At 31.8% G+C, this 21,426-nt stretch overlaps 3 protein-coding genes across 9 annotated transcripts in view; 2 read left to right on the top strand and 1 right to left on the bottom strand.

Moving 5' to 3' along the window:
- The window catches only part of LOC101503674 (chaperone protein ClpB3, chloroplastic), a 7,441-nt gene extending 1,197 nt beyond the window's left edge, over window positions 1-6,244 (top strand). The window contains exons 2-10 of one of the 2 annotated variants that reach the window (XM_073365231.1): window positions 1-213; window positions 324-561; window positions 1,352-1,547; window positions 1,709-1,763; window positions 2,204-2,354; window positions 3,095-3,403; window positions 3,700-3,965; window positions 4,462-5,388; window positions 5,711-6,244. The exon at window positions 1-213 is cut by the window's left edge and continues 4 nt beyond it. In XM_073365231.1, the coding sequence (XP_073221332.1) occupies window positions 1-213; window positions 324-561; window positions 1,352-1,547; window positions 1,709-1,763; window positions 2,204-2,354; window positions 3,095-3,403; window positions 3,700-3,965; window positions 4,462-5,388; window positions 5,711-6,043 (2,688 nt within the window). In that variant the 3' untranslated portion in view covers window positions 6,044-6,244. The remainder of the gene's footprint in view (window positions 214-323; window positions 562-1,351; window positions 1,548-1,708; window positions 1,764-2,203; window positions 2,355-3,094; window positions 3,404-3,699; window positions 3,966-4,461; window positions 5,389-5,710) is intronic. The other variant, XM_004489388.4, reaches the window with a different exon arrangement.
- A 581-nt stretch (window positions 6,245-6,825) lies between these two features.
- On the top strand, window positions 6,826-11,787 carry LOC101503129 (uncharacterized). Of its 3 annotated transcripts, XM_073365233.1 has the most exons (6): window positions 6,826-6,979; window positions 7,058-7,189; window positions 10,192-10,221; window positions 10,345-10,424; window positions 10,925-11,076; window positions 11,553-11,787. In XM_073365233.1, exons 2-6 carry the CDS (start codon window positions 7,124-7,126, stop codon window positions 11,624-11,626), a joined length of 402 nt encoding a protein of 133 aa, XP_073221334.1. In that variant the 5' UTR covers window positions 6,826-6,979; window positions 7,058-7,123; the 3' UTR covers window positions 11,627-11,787. The 3 variants fall into 3 exon arrangements, with proteins under 3 accessions (XP_073221334.1, XP_073221335.1, XP_073221333.1); XM_073365234.1 differs by lacking the exon at window positions 10,192-10,221 and having other exon boundaries at window positions 6,827-6,979; XM_073365232.1 differs by lacking the exon at window positions 6,826-6,979 and having other exon boundaries at window positions 7,063-7,189; window positions 10,192-10,265.
- A 1,218-nt stretch (window positions 11,788-13,005) lies between these two features.
- LOC101502603 (EID1-like F-box protein 2) lies at window positions 13,006-16,846 on the bottom strand. 4 transcript variants are annotated; one of them, XM_004489385.4, is made up of 3 exons: window positions 16,667-16,846; window positions 14,316-15,089; window positions 13,006-13,339 (listed from the first exon to the last, which is right to left on the bottom strand). In XM_004489385.4, the coding sequence occupies exon 2, from the start codon at window positions 15,078-15,080 to the stop codon at window positions 14,334-14,336; it is 747 nt and encodes a 248-aa protein (XP_004489442.1). In that variant the 5' UTR covers window positions 15,081-15,089; window positions 16,667-16,846; the 3' UTR covers window positions 13,006-13,339; window positions 14,316-14,333. The 4 variants fall into 4 exon arrangements, with proteins under 4 accessions (XP_004489442.1, XP_004489441.1, XP_012568073.1 ...); XM_004489384.4 differs by having other exon boundaries at window positions 16,683-16,843; XM_012712619.3 differs by lacking the exon at window positions 16,667-16,846 and adding an exon at window positions 16,098-16,627.
- Window positions 16,847-21,426: the final 4,580 nt, after the last annotated feature.

Genomic DNA, 21,426 nt, shown 5'->3' with positions numbered 1-21,426 from the left:
CAGCAGGAATTCACAGAAATGGCATGGCAAGCAATCGTGTCATCCCCAGAAGTGGCAAAGCAGAACAAGCATCAGATTGTGGAGACAGAGCACTTAATGAAAGCTTTATTAGAGCAAAAGAATGGGCTTGCTCGCCGCATCTTTTCCAAGGCTGGGGTCGATAACACCCGGCTTCTAGAAGCTACCGATAAGCACATTCAGCGCCAGCCCAAGGTGATTCATTGACCAAGTCAAATATGCTTTGGTGTTTATCATATATCTTTAGCTTAGGGAGCAAACAAATGGATACTTATTGTATCATTTTATATGCTCAATCGTTTTAGGTTCTTGGGGAATCAGCCGGTGCAATGCTGGGGCGTGATTTGGAGGCATTGATTCAGAGAGCCAGGGATTTCAAGAAAGAATATGGAGACTCATTTGTATCAGTTGAACACTTGGTTCTTGGTTTTGCCCAAGATCGACGATTTGGGAAGATATTGTTTAGAGATTTTCAAATATCTCAGCAAGCTCTAAAAGCTGCTATAGAATCCATAAGGGGAAAACAGTCGGTTATTGATCAAGGTCATTTACTATTTGCCTTCTTTTTATAGTTACTAGCGCAAAGACCGACCAGCACCAACGTGCCTATTTGTCCACTTTTTCTATCGTGTTTTGTTGTATATGTATATGTGTGTGTGTTATGTAAAATTTGTTTTAATTTAATCTGTTTTTCTGTTTCAGTTTTAAAATGGACCTGTTCCTTACAGATTTTTTTAAAAATAATTTTTATAGCATTCTATCTTTTTGTTATAACTTTTTAAAAAAAGAATTTTGAAAATAAAGCTTCAAATGTAAAATCGGTTTAAATAGTTTATCACAGAATATCATTTTAAATATTTTATCTATTTGTTACAACTTGTTTTAGATAACAAAATTTTAAAAAATGATTAAAATGAAAAAGTTATTTTGAGAAGGTCTTCATAAAAATCATTTTTGAGAGATGCATTTTTTTTAAAAATGTGATTTTTATCATGTTAAAATCTCCAATAATAAATATCTAAGTTATTGATTGTCAAAATTACTTTTTTTAATCAGTAACAAATGAGTCCAAAATAATTTCTACAATTTTTAAGTTATCATAAAAACCATTTTTAAAAATATAAAGTAAAAATCACTTTTTTAAAAATCTAAAACAAATGGGCCAATATCTTTATTATATGCATTTATCTAAATTTCAGTTTCAATATTTATGTTGTATGTTTATAAATTTTAATTTGAAAAATATTGTGTTGTTAAAGGTAAGTTTATCTTAGAAGTTGCAATTAACTCTAAATATCTTTTAGTACTTAAGCTCAACTTAAATTTGTTATAGATCCTGAAGGAAAATATGAAGCCTTGGAAAAATATGGGAAAGATTTGACAGCGATGGCCAAAGCAGGAAAACTTGACCCTGTTATAGGAAGAGACGATGAAATACGCAGGTGCATTCAAATTCTCTCCAGGAGAACAAAGAATAATCCTGTGCTAATTGGTGAGCCTGGTGTTGGAAAGACTGCAATTTCTGAAGGGTAAGTTCTTAGGTCTTTCTTCCTCCCTCCGAAAGTACAGTTTATTTTCATTTTGAACATAAGTAGCTTAGATACTTGCTTGTATCTTATATGGATGCTTTTGTCAAAAAAAATTCCATTAATATGTTCTTCACATTGACCTAACTCTGTCTTTCAAACAGACTTGCTCAGAGAATTGTTCAAGGAGATGTCCCTCAAGCTTTGATGAATCGAAGGGTATATGCTTTATCCAATTAGGCTATTCTAATATTCTTGATAACACTGTCAATAGAAGAAAAAGAGACAATCACTGGATTTTTAAGTTTTTATCTCATTTACCCCAAGTTCAAAAAACTATATTATACCCTCTCCAAATTCTACTCTCAATTTGTTCATAAAGAATGTAATAGTTGTCTTATTTTTTTCCAATGTTGTTAAATAGCGGCGGCGCTATAGTGCTATATTGTAGTGGAATTTGAACAAATTGCTATTGTTCTACGATACACTATTTAGTACAAAATGTCAAATAGCCACAACGGCGGCATTATAGCATTGTTGCGTAGCGGAGTTTGAACAAACCGCTATTTTTGGCAATTGACAACACAATTTTGTTCTTCTTTTTGGATTGTGTTCTTGGCCAAAGTGGATGTAAATTTGATCTGATACTGACTTTTCAGCTTATATCTCTTGATATGGGTGCACTTATTGCTGGAGCAAAATATCGGGGAGAATTTGAGGACAGGCTAAAAGCTGTTCTCAAAGAAGTTACTGAATCTGATGGTCAGACTATACTATTCATCGATGAGATCCATACGGTTGTTGGGGCAGGTAACAAGCTTCAAAACTCTACTTTTAGATAGTTGATTTTATTGGTATTGTAAAAGTTGTTTGAAGGGTCTAGGTAATGGTCCTCAATTTCTCTTAACCCCATGGCTCCATAGAAAGTACAGACAAACCCATTGTTGTTTGTAATGAACCCAATAAGGCTAACTATGTGAGTGAATCCAACTCAAATAAGCTGAAATCTAGCTCTACCGAGCCAAATCCAGCTCCAACAAGGGATACTTAGTCCTACCAATTGTCACTCTTTTGTTATTTTGGACCTCGTGATTGATCGATTTGACCAACGATTTTGAACCTGTTGTGTCCTTTTTGTGTGCTGAGTTGTGTACCTATCGTGATTTGTGAATGTCCATAAATTTTGAATTGTGATGGTTTGGTCACTTAGAGAATATTTATTAGAATGTCGAATATGATAGATATTATAAACAGTATATTTATATTAAGTAAGCTTTACATGTTTACTAGTTGAATCTATGGTGATTCCATAAGTTTACAGACTCTCTCGAGTATGACAACCTTACTCTAACACAATTGGTCACAATAGTATATGATTACCCTTCAGATCAATAGATGCTCAGATCTTGGATGAGACATTTTAATTCATGTACTTTTTCCTTAAAGTGTAGCATCTGTTATTCTGTGTGTAGTTGATGCCTGTAAACGGTGATTTAGAATTAACATGTGGATGTTGAATTTGATTGCAACGATAATCTATCATATGCTAGGTGCTACAAATGGTGCTATGGATGCTGGTAATCTCTTAAAGCCTATGCTTGGTCGAGGGGAGCTTCGATGTATTGGTGCAACAACATTAGATGAGTATCGGAAGTATATTGAGAAGGATCCTGCACTAGAACGCCGCTTTCAACAGGTTTATGTTGACCAACCTTCAGTTGAAAATACGATTTCAATACTAAGGGGCCTGCGGGAAAGATATGAGTTGCATCATGGAGTTCGAATTTCTGACACTGCACTTGTGGATGCTGCTATTCTCTCAGATCGGTACATAAGTGGGAGGTTTTTGCCAGACAAAGGTAGTAATTACTCTTTGAAAATAAAAACTCGTGGTTGGTGAATATATAAAGCAAATATTAGGAAGTTTCATTAGCATTTATGTTTTCTTTTTTTTAGTAAATAATTACGATTAAATTGTGAGGATACATCACGCATAAGTTTCCTTCTGTTAATCGATTAAGTAAGTTGTTTAATCAATTAAATTAAGTAGTTTAATAAGAATGAGGTATGGATTTTGGGTTTGCACATTTGCTGACTGATTTAAGCATTCGTAATGCTCATAAAGGGCTAACTACTAGATATTTACAAATTGCAGCTATTGATCTGGTCGACGAAGCGGCTGCTAAACTGAAAATGGAAATCACTTCTAAGCCTACTGCACTTGATGAGATTAATAGGTCAGTTTTGAAACTAGAGATGGAGAGACTATCTCTCATGAATGATACAGACAAAGCTTCTAAAGATAGATTAAACCGTCTTGAGACAGAGCTCTCTCTCTTAAAAGAGAAACAAGATGAGCTGACTCAACAATGGGAGCATGAAAAGTCCGTAATGACTCGCCTTCAGTCAATCAAAGAAGAGGTGTGTTATCCAATTTTGATTACTTTTGCTTAATGTACTCTTCTTTTGTTATTTGAATAGCTGAACTTTTAAAGGATAATTAGAGTTTGTTTGGATTGACTTACTTAAGCTTATGTACTGGCTTAAGCACTTGTGAGATTGTTTGGAAGAGCTTATGGAAATAGATTTTGACATGTCCATAAAGTGTTTTTAGTTTATTTCCATAAGTTCTCCAGAATAGTTTATAAAAACTGTTTATAGCCTTTATGAAAACAGTTTGACTTTATTTTATCTTTGGTTAGAGAAATAGCTTAAAAGGCTAATTAAGTTGTTTATCCAAACAGTTGCCTTAGTGTTGGTAGCTTTTTGCTCGTTTTATCTCACTGAACGACTAGTGCCAGTGTACAGGCTAATTATTCATTGGCATCAGCAATTCACTTATACAAAATCATGATTTTTCTTAATTGAAAGGCAGATAATCTTTATTCTGATCATTTCCATATATCTATATTTGCAGATAGACAGGGTAAACCTTGAGATCCAACAGGCCGAGCGGGAGTATGATCTTAATCGTGCTGCTGAATTAAAGTATGGCAGTTTAAACTCTTTGCAACGACAACTCGAGGGTGCAGAGAAGGAGTTACATGAATATATGAGCTCTGGTAAGTCTATGTTGAGAGAGGAAGTTACTGGGAATGATATTGCTGAAATTGTGAGCAAGTGGACTGGTATCCCAATCTCTAAACTTCAACAATCAGAGAGAGAGAAGTTGTTATATTTAGAGGACGAACTCCATAAGCGTGTGGTAGGTCAAGATCCTGCTGTCAAGGCAGTAGCCGAGGCGATCCAACGTTCGAGAGCAGGTCTTTCAGATCCTCATCGCCCAATCGCAAGCTTCATGTTCATGGGCCCCACAGGTGTAGGAAAGACTGAGCTAGCCAAGGCCCTTGCTTCCTACTTGTTTAATACCGAAGAAGCACTTGTGCGGATTGATATGAGCGAGTATATGGAAAAGCATACGGTATCAAGATTGATCGGAGCTCCACCTGGATACGTTGGGTACGAAGAGGGAGGGCAACTAACAGAGACAGTTCGTCGAAGACCTTATGCAGTTATTTTGTTCGATGAGATTGAGAAGGCACATTCTGATGTTTTCAATGTATTCCTTCAAATTTTGGATGATGGAAGAGTAACCGATTCACAGGGCCGCACGATCAGTTTTACCAACACTGTTATCATTATGACCTCAAACGTTGGATCACAGTACATTCTCAACCCAGATGATGACACTGCACCAAAAGACTCAGCATATGAAACCATGAAGAACCGGGTAATGGACGCTGCAAGATCCATTTTTCGCCCTGAGTTCATGAATAGAGTTGATGAGTATATTGTTTTCCGACCTCTTGACCGTGACCAAATAAGTAGCATTGTCAGGTTACAGGTAATTTTTTGTCCTCGCTAATTTGATTTTAGTCCTTGTTTTTATAGTCCCTATAGTATATTTCTTTTTTCGGAGTTAGTCCTTTAATATTTGATTTATGTTCAATTAGTCTATGTATATTATAGTCTATGTATGATTGGGATTCAAACAGAAAAAATAAGTCTATGTACGATTATAGTAACTAAATTGAAAAAAAGTACATAAAAATGTAGAGAAATATATCAAATTGGTTAAGTCTTTGTCATTTCAAGATTTGCTGCAAACTTTTGCTTGGCATAGTATTTTACATCCCAAGACTCACTTTTGATGTTCGATATTATAGTTGGAGCGCGTGCAGAAGAGAATTGCAGACCGCAAAATGAAAATCCACGTAACCGAAGCTGCTATCCAACTTCTTGGAAGTTTAGGGTATGATCCAAACTACGGTGCTAGGCCAGTGAAGCGAGTGATTCAGCAAAATGTGGAGAATGAACTTGCAAAGGGTATTCTTAGAGGAGAATTTAAGGATGAGGACACCATTTTAGTAGACACAGAAGTCACGATACTTGCCAATGGTCAAATTCCTCAGCAAAAGCTAGTTTTTAAAAGGGTTGAAGCTGGTTCAGGATCTAATAGTACTAAAGACAGCCGGGAAGGTTTTCCACAGATGCTATGAAGACATTGATTGAAAATGTTTCTTATATTTACATGCTAAGTTTACACAAATTTTGAGAATAGATTGTTTTGTTAATATAGAATTGAACTCTGGTCCTGTGTATAGCTTGCATATAATTTATAGTTTTTCATATAATAATACCTTTTATTGGTCAATATTTATATAGTACTTCAAATAAAAGGGTGCATCAATGTTTGAGAACCGATCAATGTTTGAGAACCGACGCATGTAGTTACGATCAATTATTTTTATTTTTTTAAATTATTATTGGTCAATTATTTTTATTTTTTTAAATTATTATTGGTGTTTAAGTGTTGGTCTGTGTCTATGTCTATAAGTGCTTCATAGTATTATAGCTAAGTGCTTCATAGTATTATTGAAAATAGACAATAATATTATATAAAGAAATATATATATCTTCTTCTATAACGTATATAAAGAGATAATTCATTTTGGTGTAGTCTAATTTTCTATTACAAATATATCCTTTTATAATTACTTTTTCTTCAAATTTTTAACTTCTCAATTACTAACTTCAAATTTTCTCCTTACAATTTAGCAACTTAAGTGGCAATTGCATATCAAAATATTGAAGAGCGAACAATATTCAAAGAGATTCATTCAATTATAATTATAATTATAATTTGAAATTATCTTCAACTGTTTTATAAAAAAAAATCTGAAATTAAATATTTACATTAGCAAAAAAAAAAAAAAAACTAATTCACGGGCACATGAAACAAAACACATGATAAAAAAAAAAAATAACAATTCCAATATAAAGTGTAATGTTCATGCACTAAAGACGAATGTCTAAATCTGTGCATGTCTTTTTTCTCTCTCAAATACATTATATAGATAAATATTCAAATTCAAACCAAGTACTAAAAAACAGCATTCTAGGACTCATTTGGGAAAACCGAAACAAACAAATGGGTGTGTTTTTCCCCCATTACTTCATAATTGATTTCCCATTTATTTTTCACTTACTGATTTTCATTTCCTCTGTAACAGATCAAATTGAAGAAGAAGAAAAGAAGAAGATAATGGAAGGAGTAGCATCAATAGCATTACTTCCAAATGGTTCAATCTCAGGACACTTCATTCATCTTCCTCATTCAACCTGTTACGGCCTTCATGCCTCTGGTAACTAACTCATTACTGATTTTATGCTATTTTTTAATTTTAATTTGGTTAAGGTTCTCTTTGTATTAATACTTTTTATTCATGATATCAAATTGAGTTTTTCAATGTAAAATCGCACGATCTTTCTCGGAAACTCGCGGAATCGTGAAATCGGTAAAATCGCTGTGTTTATTTGCAATAAAAAAAAAAAGTTTTTGGGCTGGATTTTTTTGACCCGGTTACTGAAAATAACCATTTTTGTTGGTTTAACTTTAAATAGAAACCTTAACCCTATTTGTCGGTTTAGCTTCATTCCATTCAGTTTCCCCCATTCTCTCTATCTCTGCCCTAAACATGACTTCAAATTCATCCTCTGCTGCTAATGGTTCCTTTTCTGGAAATGAAAGTGTGGGTTCTAAGATAATGCCAAAGAATGTTGCTGATGATTGGAGAGACAAGGTTATGGAGCATGGCATTTCACTTGATGGAGATGATTTAATCCAGTGTAAGTTTTGTGATGATATAATAACTGGTGGGGCTTACCGATTTTTCTATCACTTGGTTGGACCTGAACATGATGTTGATGCTTCTGAATGTCAATGTCAATGTCATTGTGAGGATGTTGGTGATAAGGAAGGGTGTGACTTGGATGAAACGGTAGATGTTATTTTTGCGCCTTGTGGTTGTGAGGTTGATATAGTACCTTGTGACTGTGATTCTGTTGGCGATGAGGAGGAGTATAACTTGGATGGAGTGGAAAATGATTATGTAACTTGTGACTGTGACGATGAGATTGTATCTTGTGAAACTGAGGATGTTGGTGATAAGGAGGGGTGTGACTCGGATGGAACGGAAGATGTTGTCTTTGCACCTTGTGGCTGTGTGGTTGATATTGTACCTTGTGAATGTGAGACTGCTTATAATAAGGAGGGTTGTCACTTGGATGGAATGGAAAATGATTATGAAGCTTGTGACTATGAGGATGAGATTGTAGCTTGTAAAAGTAAGGCTGTTGATGATAAGGAGGGGTGTCATTCGGATGAAACCGAAGATGTTGTTTTTGCACCTTGTGGCTGTGTGGTTGATATTGTACATTGCGAATGTGAGGCTGCTTATTATAAGGAGGGTTGTGTCAGTGTTGGCGAAAAAAGAGAAGGCAAAGAGATGGTAGTTGAGAGCACTAGAGATGTTTTCAAGAGGAGAAGAGGTGGATCATGGGCCACCGACAATGACAAGATTAAGACTTTGAAAGAGGAAGCTTGTCAAGCAATTGCAAGGTTTTTCTACAACAATGCAATACCGCTCAAAGCGGTGAAGAGTGATGAGTTTAAAACTATGTGCGATTTGGTTTCAAGACATGGCCTAGGATTTGAGCCACCGTCTTTTGATGAGATTAAAGGGAAATATTTGATGGAAGAAATTAAGTTGACAAAAGAAGCTCTGGAAGACCATAGAGATGAATGGAAGATTACAGGGTGCACAAAAATGGTTGATGGATGGACCGAAAAGAAGCAAGCTAGAGGGTCAGTTGAGCTAAATCTTGATGATAATGGAGACAATCAAGGTTTAGATGTAGACGACTAGGATTTGGATACTGCATATCTGATCTAGATGATGTGGGGATTGCTGATTAGCATGATGAATATGCTAATGGAGGTGGAGATGAAGATTATGATTTAATTTGAAATATTTTCTACTCTATTAAATATCTAGAATTTGACTAGTTATTGGTGTTTATGTCTTGGCACTTGTTAAAAGCTTAATATTATAGTAGTAATTGTTATGACTTATGAATTGCGTATGACTTTCTTATGGGTTTTGAATTTAAGTTTAATGAAGTGTTTGTAGTGATTTTCTTATTTATGTTATTTTGTTTATGATTGTATATAAATTGGTATGCATGTTTATATGGGTATTATGAATTTTGAAGGATCTGCAATCCTTGCTAAAATCCTACTCTTTACATTCTTGACATCCCTTCCCAAACCCAAGTAAAATCTTCATTTTGACTCTCTTCTTAATCCGCGTTAAAGTATGCTAGGGAGTTCAATTAAGAGCTTATTCATAGAATTATAAACTATTATCGGAAGTTTATTGATTTCAACTGAAAATAGTTTATAGATATGTCACAAGCTACTTTATAAGTGAATTCAAATATTAAAGTGTTGTTCAACTTTTGATGTAAATCTATGGGAATTAGTGTTGTTCATCTTTTGATGTAAATCTATGGGAATTATTCCTTCGCCATGGACCTTAGGCATAAGGGATAGCTAGTTTGTGCAGCATCATTTTTCTTTATCTGTCTAAAGCTTTACAACCACTGACCAAACTGGGTGTTAAATATCTGTTTTTGGTTTAATTTTATGTATTCATATGTGTTGCTGCCCGGTATAAGAATTTTAAAAAGTGCAGCATGTTGCCCTTAGGTTCCCATGGTATATTGAACTTTTAATCTATGAAGTACTAACATAGATCAAACACTGACATGTAGACACAGGTAACAATTTTAGAAAATGATGGTGTTTGAATGCAACCACATGCGTCGATGTTAAAAATCGGATACATCTTCAATTTGAAGTGCCTGCGTCATAGCTTTTAAGTCAATTCTTAAACAAATATATATTTTTAGTTGGGTTTAATGACCATGCACTGTCAGTGTAAAAAGTTTTAAAACTGACAGTCAACCATACATCGTCGATTGGGTGGTTATTTATTGATGACAATTATAAGTTTTTAGTGAGATAATAAAATCAAAGGTTCATATTCCTGTCAATGTAAAATTTGTTTACACTCCTTTTTCTCTTTTTAGTTAGTCTTTCAGCTAGAGATTGTAGCTGTGACTACCATCTTGCAAGCTAGTCAATATCCTTTAGTACATTACCCTGTTGATTTATCTTTATGTTACTTTCTCATTGTTCTACTATCTGAGCTCATTCTCAGTACAATTATTTTGATAGTCTATCATCTCTATTGAATGATTACTTATGTATGTTTTCCTTTCAATCTTTTTTCATGGCTAAAAGAATTGGAATGTGAAAGGGAATGCAGTAGGGGTGAGGATTATCGCCTCATCAAACTCACAATCACAGATTTCAATGTAGTAACTGTGACATTTGTGTTGCTTATCTTTTCCTGTCCATCATACACTTAATGTCTATTTGTTTTTGATAAAACAGACAAAGAAAGAACGGGTCACTGTTGCGGAGTGCAAAGGCCACGATGCTGCTCGGTTCAATAGCATTGATCACGTTCATGGGTAAAGCATAGTTATCTAAATATGATATTCTTACACATGAAATGTCTTTTTCAGTGCATCTATGCTTTTTTATTTTGTTTTAGTTTATTCTTAATCAGTATAATTGTCATGGTAAACAAAGGGAATAATGTTACTAAGATGAAACTGAATTTCTATCAGGCCACCACCATTGTCTTGACAGACCGGAGAGTTGAAATGAATAACAATGAAGGGACCAATATCCAAACTATAGGAGTCAAAATCAATATCTGGCAAAACTAGAGAGACTAATTGTTCATTATAACATATATTGTACATAAAGTGGTCATCAGGAATCGTCTGCATCAGATTGAGTTTCTTTATTTGTATCTATTTCATTGTCCCCGTAATCTGGTTTTCCAAATTGAAATCTCTATGAGGACATAACTTCTTAAAAATTGTTAATTTCTCATTCATTTTTACTTCTTTCTTCATTTTGATGACCATTATTGTCAATGGCGTGTCCATTCATCTTTGAACAGTTGGGATAAGGAGATCACGGGTATGGTTGAACAAAAGGATGGGAAGAAAAGAATATCGGTTTCATTTGAGTGTGAGACACTGAAAGCGGAGGATGCAGCTGAAGACCACATCAGACAATTCATGCCAAAATTAGCAGGGATGGATGCTGTTGGTATATGTCTATTTTAGAGATGTTTTTCAGTCTGCCAATCTTCTTTATGTTTCTATTTCATAACTCTATTGGACTTGCTGTTACTGTTTCATGCTTGTACTTGGGCTTGCTTGGCCTAAGCTCATTGGTTTCCCAAAGGGAAAAAGGTCCTGGTAATGTGGAGTTCGGCCGGGAAATAAGTCAAGTTTGCTCAATGATTGTTTCAAGCTAAATTCATCAATAGCATATTGGAAATTTTCTTCACCTTAGGCTCAAATTGGCTGTTTCCTTTCATTTACATTTTATACATGCATGTCGCTTGCATTGAATTATAAATAGTGGAATCTGTTTAATACATTTATATATTTGAATCATTGTTTCTTACCCTGTATCCTGTAACTGTTTTGTAGATAACTGATCTTTTTGGTTCTGTTTTATTTAAATGTTTCTCTTTCTCTTAACTCTTGTATTTTACTTGGTGGTTTTGAATTATGCAGTTAACATTGGAAAGATGACAATTTCTGGGTTGGACTTTGGAGCAGATGAAGAAGAAACTGAGTTGAAAATTTGATATTGTAATTAAACTACTAAGAGAAAGACTAAATTGCATGATTTGAACAAGTCCTGCATTAAACTATTCGGTAAAAAGGTAGGAGGAACCTAATGTTTACCCAAAAAATATTCCTTAATTAGTAACATGTGCCTATCACTTCTAAAGGATTTTGGATTTTATTCTACTTTTTCCTTTAAAATCAGTTGGATGATTTAGGTTGAAGAATAAGACTGATTTGCATTCCTTGCAGTTAAGAAAATCCAAATTGTTCAATTTTGATCGAACAACGATACTGCCTGCCTTTAGTGGTGATTAACATCTATCGGAAAATTTGAGGCACACAAGATGGAATGTTTCCTTTCAAATATTTTTCATTCTTTTGCATACATATGGGATAAGATTTGATTAAACCTCCTTAAAGTGTCTGAATGTTTTACCACTCAATTTAGAATGTTTTACCACTCAATTTAAAACTGAGTATACTAAACTTTGTAACATTGTTTTGTAAACGAACACATGACATTAAAAAACAAAAGTGTATGGTCTGTATTCTTAATTGATAATTATTATAAAACGTTTTTCATGTTTTTCTCTTAAGCTTTATAAGTGAAATCCTTAATTGGTCAAAAGTAAAGTTTTTAATTGTTTAAGTTTTATCTTCATTAGATACCATTTTTATAAGCTTTTTAAATTTTGTCACATACAGATACTCTTTTTAAAGATTGATCATTGTTAGTATAAGACACTTTGTAAACAATGGATCAAAACTTATTCTATAACAATATGATGGCAAAAGAAATTGGTCTATAACAATTTTGTCAGCTTTCAAAACTATCAAGTATTAGCAGAACTCATTTCCCAGGTGAAAAAAAGTAAAATCAAATAGGATAATTTTTTTTTGACATGCAAGGAAAGTAAAATAAACTGAATGTTAAATGGATCATGTTAATGGAATAAGGACCGCTGGAAAGGCAAAGGAGAGAGTGACAATTGTGTAATTGGATACTTTTCAACTCCTCCAACCAAATCTCAATCTCTTGGCCATTAGATTAATTCAACGACTAAGATTTTACTAGAGAGACAGGAGAGGTTGCAGACAATTTGTGCTGACAATGTTTTAAATAAATGTTTTTCATTTCATGATTCCTTAAAAAGTGCTTTAAATTAATTGGTTGAGTAACAAGAGTGAAGGAGGTTGTTATATATATATTGGATAAGAAGGTTGAGATAAATGCCAATGCTACACAAAGAATTGAAGAATACCAGTGGCCGAATGAAAGCTACTGCTAGTGGTTTTATCGCTGGACTATGGTTTTGTGACTCAGATAGATTCACTCTAAATTTAAGTATTCTTTACTCAAGTGTATTTTGGAGTGATGTGCATAGTGCTCTTCAAATGAATCTGAATGAGAACATGCAACTGAATCAAAATCATTCTTAACAAGTATGAATTATTGCACTACCAAATGGATCACTCACTCAGGTTCAGATATCAAGACATCAATATACATCATATAACCATAGTTCACAATAACATCCTTGTATCTGATTCATTAACAAAAATTGTTGGTAAAATTTTGCCCTTTTGAAGAAAATGCTAGCATGTGTTGAGATAGCAACATCAGGCATAATGGTTTGAATAAAATCACAATGGTACTTCTGAGTTGTCCCTAGGAAGAAATATAACCATGAGCAATTCAACCAAACTTCTTGTGAGGATAAGATGCCAATCTGTCCAAGGAAATGTCACAATTTCACATCTTCAGCAAAAAGTAGGTAATGCAAGTGCTTCTAAGTTTCTAACACTTCTGTCCTTAATATTAATTTTGTAACTTGTTAAAAGGTACCCTTAGAGTATTACTACTCTCTCTCTGTTCCTTTTTATGCGATACTTTTGTTAAAGAATTTTATTTGTTGGTTTTAAAGGTCAAAGCAATATTAGCTATTGTTTTGTCAATAACACCCTTAACTAGTATTGCAGAGAAAAGCATGTGCAATAAGATCATAGGTAGTCAAGGTATCATAGGAAAAAGACAATTATATATAAAAAATAATTAAATTTATTGATTTTTTTAGTCTGCGTAAAATATCCTTAAACAACACATAAAGAGGAACGAAAATAGTATAGTAAATAATCAAGAAATAGAAAGTTTTTGTTAAAAAGTATAGGAATAGATAAAATGGTAACATCAAAGGTTACAAATTTCAATAAAAAAATTCAATTTGGAATCTTTAACCTGTGCCCTTAGGGCTCATATTAGCATTTGCCATTAATTTAACCATTTTAAATTTTGATATAAATTTAACAGGACATAAAATTTTCTATCAAATAGTTAGCTGTGTTCTGAAAGTGAACTTAAAATATCATTAATAGCTTAGGTTGTATTGACAAAAGATTAAGCTAGGACTCAGATGGGTCACTTATTAATCAACTAATGGGACGGAGGGAGTAATTTTTTGTAATCAACTAAAACACCAACAAAGAAGAATAAGCTGTTGGATGTCAACATAAATTTCTGAAAATGATTCTAGTTCTAAAAAAAAACCTATTGCCATAACTACCACATATAGCCTCAACACTTCAGATTAAAGATGTGTCAGGTGTTCGACTTTTGTCGGTGTCGGAATCCGACATGACAAATATCAAACTAAAAATGGGGAGAAAAAACAGGTAGGAAGTTATGATTTTTAATGTACAACAAAATACCTGAGAATCATCAATATCTTACTCCTTCTCAGATGCCTCTTCTGAATCAGACAAAGGTAACAGGGTGCAGATCCCAACCATGTGACCATTAAGGCACACATGATAATCGACGCATTCTTCATATGAACCCAACCTGCAACTAGCAGTTTGCGGGATCATATTAGCCTGCAGCATGCTCCACAACCTCGCTTTACAATAAGGACAAACTTCTGTTGGATGGAGCTGAGCACCTTTGTTAATAAGCATCCTCCGAACATTTGTAGTAGCAAACGACTTGAAAACGCCGCGGAAGAATCCTATATCTCCTTCTTCACCTTGGTCAAGATGCTCACAAGGATCTGACACATACAAAACATCGTTTATACATTGCGGCAAAAGAAAGCTCTTTCCAGACGTTTTAGAAAATCTAGTCCGGTAAACAAAATGACCGGGGATGTGTACGTTCTTGAACAAACCGCCTTTCTTGCAACCCGAACAGTATATAAGCAGCTTCCCTAGGGCTCTCCAGTTTCCATCAATACTATGAGTTCCACTAGATTGTAGATCAAGCATCATCTTAGGAACTCTTGTTCGACAAAACTCTTTCCATAGAACTCGCTTCGCAAGGTCATCGAACCATTTGCAAACACATGACAAAGTAGCTATTAGCTTAGGGTTCCAATTCAAATTGTTAAACACCAAGAATATCACATCTTCACTTAAATGACCTTTAGTGCATTGGCAAGAAGAAGAGTGTACGCATCGGTACTGCTTTGTGAGAATCATTTCCTTCGCCTGAAAAAACACAGAAAAATTATCAGTTCATAACAACTTTCTGTTGACATTATACACTGAAAAAACCTATATACCTCGTTGTAAAGAAATTGTAAACATCGAGAGAACAGAAGAAACCAATACAAAACTATGCAAACAACAAGAAAAGGAAGAAAAAAAACAATCTTCTCCGGCCAGTGAACTGGTAAGTGGTGGACTTTTTTGTTGTTACTCTAATCACTTGCTCCCGTCTTATAATTCATAAATACCATCTTTGTCTTCAAAGTTCAAAATGATAATAAAGGATGCAAATTTCAATACTTAGTTACTAAAACCTAAACCATAAAGTCCCGATGCTAGACACTTTAGATACTCCTAAAAACGTTTAACACTTTTTTTAACTATTATGTAATCAATTTCATCATATCATATCATATCATATTCAAACAAAAATATTTTGCTAACTAATATTAAATTTTTTAAAAACCAAGTGGTTGGGCTCAAGTGAGTAATGAACTTCAATGAATGTCAAATCAATCCGGAGTACCCAATTCAAACTCTGACTGAAATAATTTTTGGCCAAGTTTACTTACCTCTCGGCTGAACTCAAGATTATCAAGACCTCTTTGCCCCAGGAACCAACCGGAAGGTTAAGACCAAAAATACTAACTTGCAGAATGTTGATTCTTTCTTTTAACTACACATTTGTGTTTCAATACTAATTCTAGACTATATGTTTTACCATCTATGTGCTGTGTCCTATAATTTCTAAAACTTATTGTATCCCTACCATATCGTAGCCATGTCTCATGTCAAATTCTAGCTTCCTAATACTAATTGACAGAAAGAACAGCAAATTTTATGAACATACAAACATAATGAGGCAAGAGATTTTGGCAACAGTGCGTAAAAGGAAACTCAAATGGAGTAGACAAATTCCATAAAGAGAGTGATGTACAATGCATTACAATTCAAGCAATAACACTTAACAAGTCTCTTAGTCAGGATTCGAACTGTGATTCGCCACACCTGTTGCTAGACCAAACTAAATTTCTTCAAAGCTCAACAAGCACCACAAGTTCAGAATTTCCCAAATTCCACATGCACAAAGATAAAGCAAATGTAGCAGAAAAAAGCTAAGTATTCAAAGCAATTAAAATTCCAAAAACAACACAATCTACAGCACAGTGAGTTAAGATGAAACCCTTCTCTTTCAACAGAGACAAATCCAAAATGACCCATCACTAGAATTCACAGAATCACAAATCAAAATTAGAAATTTATTGAAAAACATCCACTCCAATGAAGAAAATCAATCAAATTCAAACCCCACCCCTCCATGATTGGATCATATAAGCTTGCAATTAGATTAAAAACAAACAAAACAAAACCCATATTGTGTCTTATCTCAGCTAAAGTAACCAGCTTTATGATCCATATAAAAACCCCAGAAAACCCTAAGGGAATAAAAAAACAAAAAATTGAAGAGCTCAACATGCAATTGGAAAAATACAAGAAAAGGGTAAGTGAGAAAACAGTAAAATCAACAACAAACAACAAGAAAGTGAGTAACTTGGTTGCAAAAGTTACAAAATTACTTTAGGTAATTTTCACCTCTGAGAAGGGGCAATTTGGTCCACGAAAAGTGAAGAAACGAACATACACGCTTGAAAGCTGAGAAATGCAGAGAGAGAGAGTGGTGGGAAAGGAGGAAGAAGGAGAAGAAAAAGGAACAAAATCAAAGTTTTACAAGAGAAAGTGAAACAATATTAATGTTATTTATATCTTACGTAATTGGTAGAATAGCAAATTGAGGTTGAAAGATATTTGAAAATTGTTAGGAAAAATAAAAATATCGACCACATGATGGTGTCACCTTTATTAATTTATTACAAATTGAATCGATAATAATTACTAATATAAGTTATTGTAAAAAACAGACGTCATTCTTGCATAAACAATTGGCTTAAACAACCATTTTGGTAAGGATTTTAGGATTCATCTAAGTTCAATATGAATCTCACTTTTATCCTATATATCTATGTAGACATTGTTTTAAAACTAACACCCGTTTTAAGTTAATATTCACTTTAACATTTTAGACGTAAATTTAGATTAAATGATATATTTAATGATTATTTTCTTTCATTTATTTTGAATTTTTATAAAATTATTTATCTTCTCTAATAAATATGTGGTTCGTGCAAATTATTCTTCCTACTTAAAACCACTTATATTAATATATAGGTTGATCTAATTCATAAATAACTAATTCATATCCAATAACATTTTAGGACTAAGATTAAGAGAGATAAAAGTTAGTTAATTGATTATGAAGCAGTTAGAATTATAGTACATTATTAAATATATTTTAATTGATTAATTAGTTAAATTAATAAATTAATTATATTAATTTATTTAGTTATTTTTTGCTAATTAATTATGTATTTAATTAATTATATAATTTTATAGAACCTTTAATTTATTTTATTTACTTTTTTACATTTATGTTTTATTGATAGTATAAATCAAGAATTTGTAATAGGTATAAAGCTATATATAGAGTTAGGTAGTTAGTTTAGAGAATCTAGTGTATCTCATCTCAAGTTTGTAGAGAGTGTAGTTTGGTGTGAAAATGTGCTATCGAGACACGCGTCATGTGACGTCATTTTGGTCCTACAGAATGCTTACGTGTCATTTGGCCAATGGAAGTGTGTTACAGTTCCTTAAAAATATCAAATAACTATAATTCTGCTTTTTTATTTTCTTTGTTCAGATTAATTTAGTTTAGGTGGAAGATATGATTCTTTCAGTTTTGGTCCACGCCACCCACGTGTCAAGTTTTTAATTTCTGGTCTTTCATTTTCTTGTTGAGTATGCATGTGTTTAAGTATTGGTAAATGCAGAATCTTTCTAAAGCAACATAAATGTATGTTTTAACTTTTAAGTAAGCTTTGTTGTAATATTAAGTAGGGTGTTGGTGATGCAGTTTTCATTACTTATGAGATAAAAAATTATTTAATTTAAACATTAAAATTATTGTGGTTCGGTTTAGTTGAACGATTTCTTTTGAAATTTTTTATTATACTACAAATATTAAAAGATCATGATAAATTAATAGGTTCTATATAATATATAATATATTAAAACTAACATTATAAAATTAAAATAAATGATTATATTTAAAAGATATTAAATAGTAAAAAAATTAAGTTAAATTAATAAACATCATTAAAAGATAAAAATCAACAAATAATATATTAATACAATATATACAAATAAAAAATTATTACAATTTATATATGTAATATGATTTTGAAAAATAAATCTAAAATTTAATCTGATTCGAGAGTTTTCACACAAAAAAAAAAATCCAAAGACAATCTACAATATTCAATTTGGTGCGATTTTTTTTTTTTATGGTTTGTGATTGTTATTTAGATTGATTTGAATTTGAATATCTTTAATAATAAGACACTTTTCAAAATAGTATTCCTTTATTTTTTTTTAAGGTTATTTTCACTTAGTTACATTAAGAAAGTTAATAATTTTTGTTGTTTTTAATAAAATTATTTGTGTTTTCTATAATAATCCTAATTCTTTATTATTTAATTTCACCTATTTCTCTTTTGATAATAAATAATTAGGAATAATTGTGACAAATAATAATTAATATTACTTTAAAACAAAAAATAAAAGAAATAATTTGTTTTTGAAAAATGACATAAAAAGAAGAGATAGTAGTATTAATTGGAAATTATTTCCAATTAAAATTAAAGTAATATTAATTAAAATATTCTGTCTGCAACAACGAAGTATTTAAAATTTATTTAAAGAATTTTATTTGCGGATGTGCCTACCATAACCACTAGATCATGGCCTTTTGATGAATTATACTCATGTTTATATGGAAGAGCTTATATGAAATTTAAATCTAAAATTAAAAACATAAGAAAAGAATCTTTGAACATAAAAGTCATGTTATTATAATTCAGTAGATGAATTTTTTTAGCAATTAATCATGTAATTAGAATTTTTATCTTCAATTAGTACACTCAATGTATCTTTATAATTTAGGGTCTTTTGAGCCTGTGATGAGATTAATTCTAAATCGATGTTGAACATATGATTTTCTTTATCAAATTGAAATATGCGTCACTATTAATTTAATTCGATTATTTTGCTTACATAGAGCTAGATGGAACTATATGAATTTATAAATCAATAATTACCTAATACCTTTTATTTTATTTTAAATTATACCTTTTCAATTTGATATTACGATACTTTTGATGCAAGTGTATAAATTAATATAGAACTTGTCCCAATGGCCATGCCTTTAATCAAATTTTAACATCATTAATAAGTCAACGATCATTTACATCCACTTGAGGCTAATTATAACTCCTTCAATATCCTCAGAACAAAATCTTTTATATAAATATTGGTTAGTTGCAAAGAAAATATTGAGAAGCTGCCAAAGAGAGCTTGAGGTGGAACATTAATTGACAACAAATGGTGGAATTTGTCAATAGTTTCACTATCAAAAAGGATAAGAGGGAATCACAAAAAATAAAGCAAATGAATTATATGTGTATGGAAACAAATATTTATAATAAGATATAGCTGAAGGATGGTGACTCCAAATAAAGCTTCCTATCATACTCTCAAGTGGTCAAATTCAAATGCGATGAAAATAACAACTTTTTGTCAAGTATGAGATTAAAGTATGTTAGAAATAATTTAATATTTTTTAGCAAATGACTAGATTTTATGTAATTGTAATGAATACATGATTAAAATGTGGGAGTTGAGTGAACTCTTTCTAAAATTTAATTTGCATTGTGCTGCACATAATTTGGGGTCATCCTATACTTTGAAATAGTTTTCATTATTGTATTGGAAAATTTTCATATATAGAATATTGAATTTGTTAGTTATTCCATTGCAAGAATGAGAAGATAGGGGCATGATGGATTTTGGGGACTCAGTTAGTCACTGTTGAAGCAAGTTGAGATACCATCAATCATTATTTTTTACTTAGCTTGAATTTGAAGCACCTTTTCAATTTCTAAAATATTGCAATTTTATAAATCATTTGGCTTCCATGACTATGACAAATGCTTTGATTTTTTCAATAATTTTTTGCAAAGCAGCCATAAATTTAATTGATATCTTATTGAGCAATATTATTTAAGCATCAAATTGATAGACATCGTAACTAATACCGTAAAAAATATAACAGAATTCAGTTACAGATGTAACTAACTAAACAATGTGTTGTAAAACTGTTTTAAGCATATATGAAGATACTCCAATAAATCTGAACTGATTTTTACAACAAAACTAAGCAAAAAGTATGCTAATATTTTTTATAAAAAAAATTAAGAACGTGTAATTTTTCTAAAAACAATTATATGAACTAATCTTACGTACGATGTAATGATTCGCCTAGAGTCCATTTGTTTAAACTTTTAATAAAAATGTAATTTTTTTAGATATTTTACGTAAGGTGTATATTATTTTTTATTTATAACTATAGATGTACTTTTTGACAAAATAACTCTTTAAAACAAAAACTAATTCAAATAGCTTCTTAAAATAACAAACAATTTTTTTTTCATTATGTTTTTTGTTTTCAAAAATATAAATAAATACATACAAAATTGAAAAGTAGACGTTTTTTCTCAATATAAAAGTGATTTTTTAATAAAAAAGTTAAATTTTTCAAAAAAAAAATTAAGCAAAAAGATATTTAATATTAACAGATCTGCTTTAATCAAACATAGATGTGGTGAAAAGTTGATGTTTGGTTTATTTTGACTCAAAAGTGTAACTGACTTTTAGTTTTTGATAATATATTGGGAGGTGAGAAAACAAAATATGAGGGGTGGATGAGTATTTACCAAATCCTTTGAGTTTGTTACACCTTTGATACTGGCCCAATAGAAGATAGATACCTCTTGCAGTGATTCACTTTTAGGAAAATGAATTTCTTTTCCCACCTCCCATTCACTTAACACAATTTCATTAGTATTTTTGTTTTATGGATTTAGAAGAAAAGGAAGAAAAAAAAAAAGATGAGAGAAATGTTTACAAAATAGTTTGATTTTATACACACTAGACATTAGTATTATCAAATTACCACTCATGCTATGCACGGATTGTCAAACTTTTATTCATTTAGTTTTTATTTATTTCATTATTAGCATAAAATTTTAGTGTAGTTTTTTATTTGATATATGTATCTCATTATTGAATACAAAATATTAAAATAACATTTTTAATATACAAGATTCAATAAAATGTAGACAAATCTTTTATACTTTATATTAGTTTGAGAATAATGGCCAAATAA

Source organism: Cicer arietinum, chromosome 2 (genome assembly GCF_000331145.2).
Source record: "Cicer arietinum cultivar CDC Frontier isolate Library 1 chromosome 2, Cicar.CDCFrontier_v2.0, whole genome shotgun sequence".
Lineage (NCBI taxonomy): Eukaryota > Viridiplantae > Streptophyta > Magnoliopsida > Fabales > Fabaceae > Cicer > Cicer arietinum.
Note: the sequence above shows the minus strand (reverse complement) of the source record. Positions and strands in the feature narration are given on the sequence as shown.